The sequence below is a fragment of the Leuresthes tenuis genome, unplaced genomic scaffold (genome assembly GCF_036924035.1).
Source record: "Leuresthes tenuis unplaced genomic scaffold, fLeuTen1.0.hap1 SCAF_5, whole genome shotgun sequence".
Taxonomy (NCBI): Eukaryota; Metazoa; Chordata; class Actinopteri; order Atheriniformes; family Atherinopsidae; genus Leuresthes; species Leuresthes tenuis.
Window position 1 is genome coordinate 15,721,100 of NW_027325359.1, and position 13,647 is coordinate 15,734,746.

Sequence of the window (13,647 nt, forward strand, 5' to 3'; positions counted from 1 at the left end):
GATAGACTCAAGGATATTAAGTGGGTATCGCTTAATACCCGGATATTAAGCGGGTACAGAAAATGGATGGATGAGATGAAAGTATAAATACACAATATATCATTTATAGGAGTAGCCCAGTGTGTTCTGTGAGTATTAGATGTAAAGATGTCCCCACTCTGTGGTGAAATTTAGCTATTACACAACCAGCCCTTCGTGACTTGTAAACCAATCTTTTGCATAAACTGATGTCGCCTATTGGTCAATCAAAGCAGTCAATACCCTCAGGCTCACATCTGATTGGCTTCTTGAACATCCAATCCCAAGCCTTTTCTTTAGGAGCAAACGTTCGTTAGCTTGAAGCTAGCTCTGAAATTAAAGTGTCTTGACTCCGACAATCAACAGGTTAGTATTTGATTTATCATATTGTTGTTACAACACATAACAAACAGGCTCCCATGAATTGGTGTTAAACACTCGCATATTTATATAAACATTCTATATTCGTCTTTAAGTCAGCACTCCAATTAAATCTTGCCTATCTGGTTTTTAGCGTTTGCTAACTAGCATACAGTTAGCAGAGTTTTCCAGGTATGTTAGACTCCTACGTACGTGTTTGATCTTTGAGCCGTTTATAGCGTTGCATTAGTGTTACGATTGCAACAATCCCTGATGTACTCGGCTCTACCGCAAGTTCATTTTAAATGTGGCGGCTTGCATCATTGGTGAAGTGACGACGTGGGAGGCGCAGCACGAGCCATCCGAAGCTAGATAATGTTGCTAGGCAACAGTTAATCTGAAAAATAATATTAGTTTTTTTTTAATAATTGGAACACTTTGTCTTTATTTTTAACTTCTACTAACATCGGGAAATTATTCATCTGTGTCTATGGTAGTACTGGTCATTATCTTATTAAATAAAACTGTGTCACGTATCGTTACACAGTTAGTCACCATGGTAACAACCCTGAAGCTTCACCGCTAACTACGCTGAAACACCGACCTAAGCTAACGTAGTTAACTGTTATATACATTGTAATTGCTCCAAAACCAATACAACAATGAAACACTGACGTGTGTTTTTAAGCCCAGCTTTTATCGTTGCAGAATATCAGAGGACGCCTTTTTGTAAGGTATGCTCTAGTTCGCACCTCTGAAAAGCTGCTGTTAGCTTGACAGCTAGGTTTTGCCGTCACCCAACACTGCGCTGCAGTAACAAGATACCACACAGAATGCGTATTACCTCTTGATATGTGGACTCTACTACTAGGGTGTGAATGTTCGGCAGCCACGTTGCCTTCTATTACCGTTTGAGGAACTGTAATTGTGATAGTCTTAAATTAACACTGCTCGCAGCACTATATAGGTTTCTAATCCGCTTTGAACGTCTTATTTTAGGGATGGGAGAGACGCCTGTAGTGACCCTCCCGCAGCTGAAAGGTGGAAGGTAGTGACGGTTCAGAGGCAATGTTGGGCTGCCATATACAATGAAGAAGATATTTAGCTTTACTAAGAAAAAGAAACAGCCACTTGGTACCCCTGACAATGGGAGTGTGCTTTCTGCTGGCTATGACCTGAAAGACAAGGACCTCGGGAAGGTTCACAAGGCTGCCTTATTGGGTGATTTGGCTAAGCTGAAGCAGCTTGCTAAGAAGAATGACATCAATCAACTTGACAAGGAGAATAGGTAAGTAAGAAGCACTTGTTGGCACCTCATTCAAGTTTTCTGTAGAGAATGAATAATAGTTTTGCAATATTTATTCTACTCTTGTTGATATCATTCATGTATTTGTATACAATATGCATGCACCATTTACTTTTTTTTTGCATTTGTTTTCTGGGAATGTCTCATTTTAAATTTAAACTGCTGTTAAGTACTAAATGAAATGTACACCCCATTGTTTCTGTTGAACTTGAGTTTCACAGTAGGATCAAGTTACCATTTACATTTAGTAAGCACTTGTTGTAATTTACAGAATGGCTTGTAATGAAGAGAATTTAATGATTGTGACTATGACTGAATTAGAACCATACGCATGATGATATAAAGAATGTCAAGTTCTTCAGTAAAGTGTTGAGGAAGAAGATTATTGCTTGCATTCTGAGAAACTCTACCTGTTGCAGAACTGCACTTCATATTGCCTGTGCCAGTGGTCATGTTGAGGTGGTGCAGTTCCTGGTCGAGAGCAAAGCCAAGCTTAACCTATGCGACAATCAAAATAGATCCGCCTTAATGAAGGTAATCCTGATTCTTGACACTCCAAGACCGAGTGAATCTTTCATAAATGTAAAACTTCATAGATATTCCTTCAAGGAATGTTTTCCAGATTTGTATTAATCCTTGTCTCTGAAATTTGTGGAACATTTTCAGGCGGTGCAGGGCCAACATGAGCGCTGTGTGAGCATATTGTTGGAAAACCATGCCGAGCCTAACCTGGTGGACATCAATGGCAATACAGCCCTCCACTTAGCGGCAAACATCCCGTCTATATCCACCGCTGTATTATTGTTGCAGCACGAGGCTGAAATCAACGCTCAAAACAAGGTGATCCTGTACCTCTCTTTATCACTATACAGCTTCTCACACTTTGGCCAAACATTAGGTCTGTCCTCTGTTTAAACCGAAGTTTAGCAAATGTGTTTTCAATATGGATTCAGTTAAGATGCTAGGTTCTGAAGGATATTTGTTATACTGTACCATTACACGATCAAAACAGTTCTAAGCAAACAGTTTTAAGTTAACGAACTTACTTGTCTTCGAGCTGTAGATCAAGGCTTCTTGGCTCTTGCTGCACAAATATTTCAACACACTTTTATTCATTGTTATTTCTTCATTGTCACCCCTGTTCTTTACTACTTTGAAATCTATAAATGTATGTCTGGAGAAAGGTGAACCTTTTAAATGTATCTCATGCATGTGCTGTTGAGAGTATATAAGACAACAAAAATCTTGCTAATAAAGTTTTTGCATATGATCTGGGATTTAGGAAGGGTTCACACCATTGACTGTAGCAGTCCGTGAGGACCATATCGAGATGGCTGAGTTTCTTCTCAAGGAGATGGCTGATGTGAATTCTGTGGACCAAGACCGCAGGTCAGTACTGAGTAGCAACAAACCATCTGTCACAAACACTTAATGATAGCTCCTTTTCGTTGTTTACAGTCGGTGTGTTGCCGTTGATTTTTACCCGCAGGTCCCTGTTAATGTTAGCTGCTGGCAATGGACAAATCAGTATGGTGAAGCTGCTGTTGCAGTATGATGCAGACAGCACAGTAAAGGATACCAAAGGATGGTCAGCTGATGACTATGCAGTGATGAACGGACATCATCCGTAAGCTCCTTCTGTCTTTGCACTTATATTCCTCGACTGATAATTCCGCTGTGATTTATGTATTTTGGGTGTTTGAACTCTGCGTTTGCAGGACTATGACATTTTGAGCCTCTTGTCTCTTTTGCAGTTGTTCCCTCCTGATAATAGAGCACGGTACCCAGAGGGCTGATGGGGCTTCGGTGTCACGTCAAGGTCAGAGCAAGAAGAAAAAAATGTTGGGCAGTCCCTCCCAAGACGGTGAAGCAGGCTTCTCTTTGGGAGGACCAGCCACTGACAAAGATGGTAGGCAGTTCTCATCACATGAGAATAAAAGTGATTATTATTGCGGTATGTGTTCGTTACTGACTTTGATTATTTTATTCATTCCTCATGCATAACCTATTGACTGGATCTAGAACATGGAGCAAATGAAGCAGGGGGAGGTACTATACTTAGATCGACTTTTTTGTGAGCAAAGTTAGTGGAAGAGTGTTATTTATTTGCCATTAAAGATGATTATTGATCACTAAGGATCAATATCAGTCCTCCTGTTTTCACACAACACAGATTCCCCGCTGCTTAGATTGTGGTGCCATGTCCTCTTTGCTGATGCTGCTTTTTAAGATTTTGATGCGCTCCGAGCTCTCGCTACGGGACACTTTTACTATTGGATTATGACGTGTGTTGTTGAAATAAATTCAGACGAGGATAAATTGGAAATAAGTTTTTTGGCCTTGTTGCAGATTTTGAGGACAATTCCCAGTCAGAGTCATTAAGCCGGTAAGCTCATTTTTCTTACTGCATTCTACAATTTATACTTGCTTCCAATCTCCCAGCCTTACGTGATTCTCTTCCTTTCTCAGAGTTTCTAAAAGTGCTGCTGATGAATGGCCTTCGTCGGAGGATGAGGATGAATCTGAAAGACTTGAAAAGGTTGATGCTTCTCATTTTTGCCGTATGTCCGTTGATTTTATTTCTACAGTTGTTTTTTTTTTGTCTTTTTTCTAACCTTCAGTCTGTGTTCTGTGTTTCAGAAACCACTAAAAGTAAACCTGAGCAAAATGATTGGATCTAAAAAGGGAAAAGGTACCAAGAATCGTTCAAACCTTTGTCACTTACAGTGTCAGTATTTCCGTAGTTGATACTGTTTGGTAGTAATTTATTATCCCTGCCTGACCTGTAGCCTCTGCACTACCTGACACATCCTCGAGTGACACAGAATCAGAGCCAGAGAGTGACAATAGAGTCCAGAGAATCCCCTCCCTGCCAAAGGCTTTATCCTCCAGCAAAACCCTGCCGCACCCAGTAGATCCCCCTCCTCCTCCCTTCCTTTCAAAGTCACCTCGGATGACTTCCACTCCTCTTCCAACATACAGACAGGTAAAATATTTGTGTCGGAGCTTTGCCAGTTGCATGTCTGTGACAGCTTTCTCTCCTTCTATGTTTTTTTTTTCTCTCCCAAATGCTGAAAACAAACAGACAGTTCAGCCGAAAGAGGGAAACAGAAGTGCTCAGAGCCGCATTCGAGCAGCAATAAAAGGTCAGAGTCTCCGGAAGGAAGCTCAGCAGGAGAGGACTCTGAAGAGGAAGAGGAAGAAGAAGAAGAAGAAGAAGAGGAGGAGGAAGAAGAAGAAGAGGAAGAAGAAGAGGAGGGAGAGGAAGATGAAGACGAGGACGAAGAGGATGAGGATGAAGATGAAGAAAGTGAAGAAGGGGAAGAGAATGAAGACGAAGACGAATCTGTGGAGGAGGATGACAGCTGTGCGGCTGCCGTCAAAGCTGACGCTACTGACTTTGAAGAATTGCAGAAACCCTCCATTGCTGTTGTTCTTAATAGTGACAGCTCTGAGCCTCCAAACATGCCCGGTTCCGATGTCTGTCACAATAGTGAGACGTCTGCTGGAGTTGAACATGAGAGTGACGGTGCCTCGAAGAAAAATGTCAAAACCGAGCTCAACTGCCCCGCTAGAAAAGACACTGGTGCAACGCCAGCAACGTTGGATGTAGCGGAGGATTGCGTTGTGTCGGCCATTAGGGTGGAATCTAAATTCTCTGATGAGGACGAGAGTTTTGGGAGGGAAGGTTTAAGGTCATCGGATCAAAAAATCAATTCAAACCAAAGTTCCACAGAAGGCCCTGTGCCACCCATAGTTCATACAGATGCTCAGTCACCATGCGAGGCAAATGAGGAAGAACAGGATGACGATGACTCCTGGACAAAACAAAACAGTGGTGACAACATGTGGAATGATAGTGATAATGAGGAGGACAATAAAACTGAAGGATTTGGTTCCAGCACCTTGATTGCCTATCAAAGAAATGTGCTTGCCAAGGTTGCTAGAGAAAACACAGACAGCGTGTCTGATGCAGAAGATGATGCTGGATCACACAAAAGCGCTTTCAAAGGAGAGAAAGGTAGGTCTTCATGGGGCTCATCACCAGAGGGCAGTGACACTGACATACCCAAGGAGAGTGATGCGAAAAGTGAGACTCTTCCGCAGGAAAGTGGAGTTAAAGCACAAGATTTGCAGCCGGAAGCTGTTTCACTGCCTTCTCCGACTCCTGTACCTCCAAATGAAGATGGGCCTGATACCTCGTGGAATTCTTCATCACCCGCGTCGCCATCCACAAAATGTGTCTCACCAAAGCCAGTGACAGATGAAGGTAAATCGTTTGCGGTACCGAGTGCAGCAAGCTCTCCGCTGTCCAAAAACAGAGCAGGTGTAGCAACTGCAGATGAATCCGAATGGGATTCTTCTGAAAATAAAGACCAAAATGATATTGATTTGGTCACCAAATGCGAAGGCGTGTCGCCACTTTCAAAGGCAAATGTTATTACAGCAGACCAAACCACGGATCAGCAAAAAAGCTCTATGGAAGAAGAAGAAGAAGAAGAAGAAATAGAAAGTATTGAAAAAGAGTCAAATGACCCGTCCCCTGTAGTTTCAACAGTACCCGAGGATGAAAACGCAACCGGCATCCAAACACTACAGGACGACGACACAGAGTCGGCGGCTCAGCCGTCACAAATGGAAGGAAAATCAGACCCTGAGAACAAGAAGGAGGATAGTAGCTGGGATGACGAAGATGAAAGCGATGAGTCCGAAAAGCAGAGGGCAATGGAGGCGATGCCTCTTTCTGAGCCAACCAGTTTGCTGTCACTGAAGCCGGGGCAAACGAGTGCCACACATGAAAAGATAGCAGAAGAGGCAAAGACAGACGATGTTGAGAGTTCTATTGTTGATGGAAATGCTGAATCTGCAGAGGATAACGAGCCAGAGAGGGAAAAGTTGGCGACTGATAAGAAACGAGGTCAGAGCAGAGACGAGGAGTCGAGCGAGGACTCGGACAGCGAGCATCTAAATCTGCAGTACGACTTCGCCAGCTCCACAGTGAAAAGGCTCGATGGGAAGGATGACTCTGGTGACACTGACGATGAGCGTCTGTGCGGAGGTGGCAACGCAGTCGATGACCATGGGGCTCGGTTAACAGCATACATACCGCTTGAAAATAAAAGCGCCATTATCACTGAAAGAAGAGAGCTGTCAGATGATCTAAACCAAAGTCCTCACGCTAAAGACGAAGACAATGATTCAGATGTGAACACGCAGTCTGATGAAGTGTTACCTCAGACTGACATTGATGATGTTGATGTAGACTCACCTGATGAGGCAGAGAACACAGGCGTTGAAGAGGCTGACATTCAGGTATAACAGGTCATTTTTCAGTGTAGAGTGTAGCACTGTGTGGCCTCTATAAACACCTTTATCCTTGGGTTAGTGCTTTGGTGTTAAAGGTGTTCGCAACACATAAGCTCAGTAAGTAGGTTTGACTTATTTAGCAGTTTTACTTATTTTATTTCCTTTTTTTTTTTACACAGAAAGAAGATTCTACTGAGGATGAGGATAATGATGACAAAGAGGAGGAACAAGTTGAGGAAGAGGAGGGGGGCGATGAATCAGAGGAGAACGATCAGCCTGAAGATAGTGCAGAGTCTGCTGATGCCACTTCGCCTGTTCCTGAAGCACACGTCCTTAAGGATAATAAAAGAGGTAAGAGATGTTTTGTGGGGGGTTTTTTCTCTGCTAAAAATGAAAAAAAAAATCAATCTGGACTCTGTCTGCAACCTGCACTTACTGAAGGCTGGCGAGTAGACTGAAAGATCTGCAGTATTGGTTGAAAAACTGCTTTGGATAAACAAGTGTGACTATCTGAGATTTAGTCAAGATTTTTCTGATAAAATAACAAAATATATGATTATAGAAAGGATTTTCAGTGTGTTCACTGAGCAACTAATATCCAGCCCATGCAGCCATATCGATCATGATGGTTTCTCAGACAGTGTTGCTCCAGGGTTTGAAGGTCACACGCCCAGCGGTGGTTGCCGTTCTTAGCGCTTAAATCTTTTGGTTGAGGCTTCTTTTATACCCAACGGGGACACCCTCACCTGTTACCAGTCAATCTGCTGATTGAAGAATCTCTTCCCGAATGCTGTTACTCGTACATTCTGAAAACTTCTCTGGCTTTGCCTCTCTCCCAACGTTGAGTGTGTGTTGCTAACTTTTTTTATCGTATTTACTAAATACAGTGAGGTTGATTAGTTAAGACACGGAAAATCATTTCTGTGGACTTGTATCTGTGAGATAAATGTTCAAACAAAAAGACAAATGACAGACTTTTGTCCAAAGCATTGAAGAACATTTTGGAATGACGTTTGTAGCATCATGACGTCCCCCATTTGTGTTCCTGGGATCACATTCAACCTTAAACTGAAGAATCTTCCATTCTTTTGGAGCCCCAGAAGAAAATGTGATCACATGCACACGTGCAATAGAGCAGGGAGCCCAGTGAGCACAGCATGCTAAATGATTGCACAGAAGGGAATAATGCCATGATGCCTCCGTGCCGGACACTTTGTGTTCAAACACTTAACAGTGCACAATTAATTTCTTGAGTTTACATGTTTTCTGCAAACAGCACAGTAGTGGCACTTGGATAATTGAAATAGATGAGAAAGAAAATGTTTTGCTCTTAGATGACGCCTTTGTATACTGTGAAGTGAAAAATTCTGTCTTGGAACTCTGGAAATTGGGTTTGGCCCAAAATTTCTCATCATTTATTTCCAAACGATTGCATTGATATTGGTACTTGTTGTAAAAAGCTTTTTCATAACACTTCAACTACTTCATTTGATAATTTATTTATTTGTAATTCTGTGGGCCAAGTAGAAGAATGTTCTTCCATGACTTTAGATGCTAAACCAGGACATCGCTTGTACAACTGCATTGCTGTACAGTTTGTAATCGTACCCGGTCCTCATCTTTCCTACAGATTTTCTGTCTGAGCTGGGTCTGGAGAAGGGCGAAGAAGAGCAGGATTCATGGGACTCCGAGGTACGTTAAGGACACGAGTCGGGAACCCCCTTAGGATGAGATATTTGCCTCTCGGCTTCCAAGCAACTTTCTTCTCTTCTTCAGTCACATTCTGAAAACTCCACCTTACCTCGTGAAGAGAGAAGTTTGCACATCCAGGATCCCGAGGTGTCCGCTAATGAAGAAGCGCTTAAAGAAAGTATGTCCATTTCACTACTTCCTCCGTGGTTTTTCTTGGTTTGCTTTGTTTTAAATTCAACCAAATCATCCCAGGCACCATTCCACGCAGCGGTGACCTTATTTTCCTTTAATAGCTGCAGCAAAGAGCGCTTTAACTTGTTCGTGCATGCGTGCATTTTGTCTGAAAAACTGTCCAAGCTTCCTGTTTTCAGTTGAAATGTCATCTTGAATATACGGAACGAGACGGACTTTCCAACAATGTGTTGCTTTTCTTTCGTAGACTTGTTTTACATTCCTTCTTTTGTAAGAGGGAAGGGAGGCAGTAGGATGGCAGAGCTAGAGCCTCGCAGGAGTGTAGGCAAGCCAACAGGCAGCCAGGGAGAGGGTATGAAAGTCTTGACTCATGGGCTCATACTAATCATAACAGAGGCCTCACCATCACGCCATGGTCACCCTAAGGGAATGCATGCATCGTATACTGCTCCATCCTGCCTGCTGCCCATGAACACCATTTTTTTTTGCATATGTGGAACTTAAACCACCAGTGGCTCCACTTATGTTGCTCATTTTTTGATAAGTTTTCGTTAAAATGTTACTAATCTTTGCTAATGCTGAACTATGCACAAAAAAACCCCCAAAACTGTAACCAGAATCTCCATCCTGGGCTGATGCTGTACGTTGATGTTAATAAACCTTAAGCTCATTTGCATGAGAACGCTTTCCACCTTGCCCTTGCAAACTTATCGTGCGTCACCAGGGTACCGTTTGGCTGTTTTACGGAGGATGTGTCAAAAAGGGTAACGAACATGTCCTTTCACAGCTGGAAACAACCGTGACGGTGATCACAGAGGGGAGCGCGCCGATGAAGGCGACAGTACGCAGAAAGAGGTGAGATCCGCTTCTTACGCCACAGAGGATGAAATGGATTGTTAAACCTGTCGGGTTGAAAATGATGTCGTTTCTCTCTTCTGCTAGAATGAGAAGGCGAAATGGGAACCTCTTAGCGTTTTGAGCAAACTCGACGGAGGTTTTGACCGAAAGAAAGGTAAACGGAATAGAACCAAAAAAAAATGAAAAGAGAGCTTCATTCGAAGAAGTGTTTCGCATGTAAGGTTCTGCTTTGTTTCAATTTGACAGACTTGATGGAAGAGCTCGGTTTGGGGGACGTTGACGATTTTGAAGGTGAGATGAAATGTTGCATTTTCCTCTTTGATTAACTGCTCGAGTCTTTGGGCCTCTCATGCAGCGCTCTATTTTTGTCTGCTTTTCATTACCTTAATTGCTTGTGTTTGTTTGCCACCTAATGACTCATTGTTACCATGCCCAACACACACACACACACACCTTTTTACAGTGTCACAGCTGGGAAACAGAGCATTACCCAACATCTGTGATGTGAAAGCTTCAGTTTCAGACTCTTCAGAGCTTCTTTCTGTTTTGATTAACGACATTCTCTGAAAACACACTGACTTTTCTGCCCCCCCCCCTTTTTTTTTTTCTATCATCGCTCTTTTTGAAGCCCGAAAAGCAGGTCAGTAAAGATAAACAAAGTTAGATGAGTAGAACAGTTTTCCCTAGAACCGTATACTGTATAGTAGTGCAGTAATGTAGAAGCTCATCCCAGATCTTCTCTGTGGCCATGAGTGCACTTAAAGCACGGGACTGTAATGGTTATCCCTCAACAACTCCAGGGGTATTTTTTATTTCTTTTATTGACGGACAGTTTCTTGTGTCAATGGTGCAGATGCGTCAGACTGGGACTCTGCCAGCACTACCAGTAAGAAGACCCTGCCTGGCCGCAGAATGGCCTCCCCTGGGCTTAAAGAGTTTCCAGAATGCTCCGATTCCTCTCTTAAGGAGGAGGAGGAAGAAGACGCTGCACCTGCAGCAGCCACAACACCCCCGAGAAGCATCAGTGCTGACACGATGCTGCCCAGCACTCCCTCGAAATCCGTCCCCCAACCCCAACCTCGCACGAGGAAGATGGCACTTCAGAAACTAGAGAGCGATGAAGGCAAGTCTAGTAAGATGTTCAGTGCTTCTCCAACACTGCATCCGGACTTGTTTACGAGCGTTTGTCTCTTTCTTACACTTTCTATCAGAATCGGACTGGGAACCAGACAAGATAACGTCGCCTGGCAACGCATCTCCAGCTGACAGCCATCTTCAAAATCTAGCTGTGCCTCTAGAGGTGGTTGAAGCAGGTAGAGCTCATTGGTGTTTTTTAAACTGGCCTTGATTTTCTGCAGATGCCCTGTGTTTAAGGTAATGCCTCTTGTCTCCTCCTCAGGTCCCCGTGAGTTCTCACTGATGGAAAAAGACACTAAAAGTAGCGCAGAGTTTGATGATCAAGAACAAGCGGTAAGAAGCTTTTAGAAAATACCAACCCCGCCTTCTTATGTCAATCCTTTGAAGCACTCGTGCTTTTGCCAGTCGCAGAACACATCAGCAGGTCGTGTTTTTGGGTAATTATGTGACGTTGCTTTGTCAAGTCTTTCCCTGGTTGGGTCTCCTTTAAAGACGGTTAAGTTCATCTCTGTCAATACAAATGTTAAGATGCTGTATATTGAAACTTCTAAGCAGAGCAATGCCTCCTGTTTTTTGTATTGTAGTCATGGCTCGTTGTGACGAAGCTGTCAGATGTGCTGCTGCTGCTAGACTGACTAACTCGTTTAGGCAAAACAAATCCCTACTGTGGCAAAAACATGAGCAAAGATACGGCAGTTTATCTGTCTCTGTTTAGGCTGGTAAGAAATAAGGCCAGTCAGTTGTAGCTTTTTACTAAATGATTAAACATTTAATTGCATTTTGTGTTATGAATTGTTAACTTGCTAACAGTTTTCCATAAGATGAGGTATTAGATAGTTAGTTTTCCATAAGATGAGGTATTAGATAGTTAGTTTTCCATAAGATGAGGTATTAGATAGTTAGTTTTCCATAAGATGAGGTATTAGATAGTTAGTTTTCCATAAGATGAGGTATTAGATAGTTAGTTTTCCATAAGATGAGGTATTAGATATCATAGTTGAAATGCCTCCATGATTATTTGAATATTATGTCAAAACCTGGTTTTTGCATTTTTGTCTTTGTCTCCTGTGTTTTCCCTGTGTCCCCTCATGCCATCAAAGGAAAAAGATGATGCAGTAGATAGATGTGAGGTAGCTCTGAATGAGTCTGGCCACGTGGAGGATGACTTTAAAGATCAGTGCCGTCCTGAAGACCGAGTCGGTGTGGGTGACGATGCTCCATGGGAGAACCGTTATGAGAAGCTCTGGGTGGAGGTGGAGAAAAAGGAGGTGAAGTCCACCTTCAAGAGCGTTGCTGGTGAATTAAAGGAGAGGTTTGGGGAGCTGTTTAAATCAACACATACAGCAGAAGATGCCACGGAAGGGGCCGCTTCTGCGTCCACCTCAGAAGCGGAAGAGTCAAGTGATGACGAAGAAGAAGAAGAAGGGGAAGTTATTGTTCGCCCTACAGCCAGAGCGAGGAACACTGTCCTTCTCACCATACCTGAGCAGAGAGAGTCTGGACTGGAGGACTCTGCGGCAGAGTCACCTGACAACTCCTTAAGCGAGCAGAGGATGCAGGACCGTCAGCAGCCTTGTAGTGACAGCAGCGTTTGTCAGGAAGCGGATCTTCTTACTGAGGCTGTGCAGGGCTCTGCTTCACCACGGCTCACAGCAGCAAAGGAGAGCATAAATCATTCCACCAAAACTTTAGATGACGCTTTGTGTGCGATTGATCCGAAAGATGAGGCCAAGCGACATGTGAACCCAGTCATAGAATGCACAGATGAAGCTGAGAGGAACGCTACAAGATCAGAGGCCAAACTTGAGGAGTTAGCCATGTCTCGGCCACCCTCGCAAATGGGACATTGCGGTGTCTCTGATGAAGAGCTGGAAGAAGGCGTGGAAAGGTTTAAAACGGAGGTAGGGACTCTGAAGACTTTCTTCCTCAATTTGGAGAAAGAAAAGACACAACTCTGGAAAGAGGTAGAAGATGGCCGCCTGTCCCACAGTCCCTTCTAGATTGCATCTCTTTCTCTTTTCTCATTCCATTCATCATCTTATTTTTATTTTTATTTTTTTAGCTCGCCTGTGTCATAACACTGTGATCTAATCTTTGTCTCTGTTAGCCAGTAATTTGTCCTCTCCGTGTTGTTTTTCTGTAGTTGTGGAGTTGATTATGTTTTCCCATACATATTTGTGTCACTTTAACCAGCCTCGAAGACGTTTTAGTGGAGATTTATTTATTTCAGTGATATCTTCACTACTCACAAGAAGCTTTTGGTTCAGATTTTGAGCAAAAAATGGAAATTGGCATCCTACTCCCAAACTACCGAAGGTTCAGTCTCGTGTGCTCTTTTGTAGTGTCTGATTGTGCACAGACTTTGCATGTTTACATTGACGTTACGAGTAACCGCCCTCTTTCAGACCCGACCTTCTTCTTCTTCATCTTATGCATGCTGTGCTTTTTGTTCGTGTTTTCATACATGCGGGATCTGTCTCTTCAATCAGGCTTTTGAGTGTCTGTGTGTCTCAGTGTTGGAAACACGATGGAAAACTTTTCTGTGCACAATTTGACATTTTAATTCACCACAGTAATGTCTGGAATGGTCCTGTAGAATGAGATGTCTAACATCCTATTTTGAAATGCTAAAAAAATGTCCTTGAAGAGATCTGGATGGAACCATTAACCCGCAGAGAGCTTGCTGTTCGTATTCGACTCAGTTATCGTCTCAGCTGCGTCGTTGAGACTTCCGCAGTAAGCACTGCGTTGCACGGAAATGTTCATGCTTTTAATTA

The 13,647-nt window shown here is 43.0% G+C and overlaps 1 protein-coding gene across 1 annotated transcript in view; it reads left to right on the top strand.

Moving 5' to 3' along the window:
* The first annotated feature begins 320 nt into the window (after positions 1 to 320).
* The window catches only part of ankrd26 (ankyrin repeat domain containing 26), a 29,588-nt gene continuing 16,261 nt past the window's right edge, over positions 321 to 13,647 (top strand). The window contains exons 1-22 of the mRNA XM_072386266.1: positions 321 to 384; positions 1,378 to 1,666; positions 2,104 to 2,218; positions 2,351 to 2,524; positions 2,967 to 3,073; positions 3,174 to 3,311; positions 3,439 to 3,593; positions 4,034 to 4,070; positions 4,154 to 4,223; positions 4,325 to 4,376; positions 4,474 to 4,670; positions 7,171 to 7,342; positions 8,622 to 8,683; positions 8,768 to 8,861; positions 9,123 to 9,227; positions 9,663 to 9,730; positions 9,818 to 9,887; positions 9,980 to 10,024; positions 10,587 to 10,856; positions 10,945 to 11,046; positions 11,133 to 11,203; positions 11,971 to 12,771. Of these exons, the coding sequence (XP_072242367.1) occupies positions 1,467 to 1,666; positions 2,104 to 2,218; positions 2,351 to 2,524; positions 2,967 to 3,073; positions 3,174 to 3,311; positions 3,439 to 3,593; positions 4,034 to 4,070; positions 4,154 to 4,223; positions 4,325 to 4,376; positions 4,474 to 4,670; positions 7,171 to 7,342; positions 8,622 to 8,683; positions 8,768 to 8,861; positions 9,123 to 9,227; positions 9,663 to 9,730; positions 9,818 to 9,887; positions 9,980 to 10,024; positions 10,587 to 10,856; positions 10,945 to 11,046; positions 11,133 to 11,203; positions 11,971 to 12,771 (3,105 nt within the window). The 5' untranslated portion in view covers positions 321 to 384; positions 1,378 to 1,466. The remainder of the gene's footprint in view (positions 385 to 1,377; positions 1,667 to 2,103; positions 2,219 to 2,350; positions 2,525 to 2,966; positions 3,074 to 3,173; positions 3,312 to 3,438; positions 3,594 to 4,033; positions 4,071 to 4,153; positions 4,224 to 4,324; positions 4,377 to 4,473; positions 4,671 to 7,170; positions 7,343 to 8,621; positions 8,684 to 8,767; positions 8,862 to 9,122; positions 9,228 to 9,662; positions 9,731 to 9,817; positions 9,888 to 9,979; positions 10,025 to 10,586; positions 10,857 to 10,944; positions 11,047 to 11,132; positions 11,204 to 11,970; positions 12,772 to 13,647) is intronic.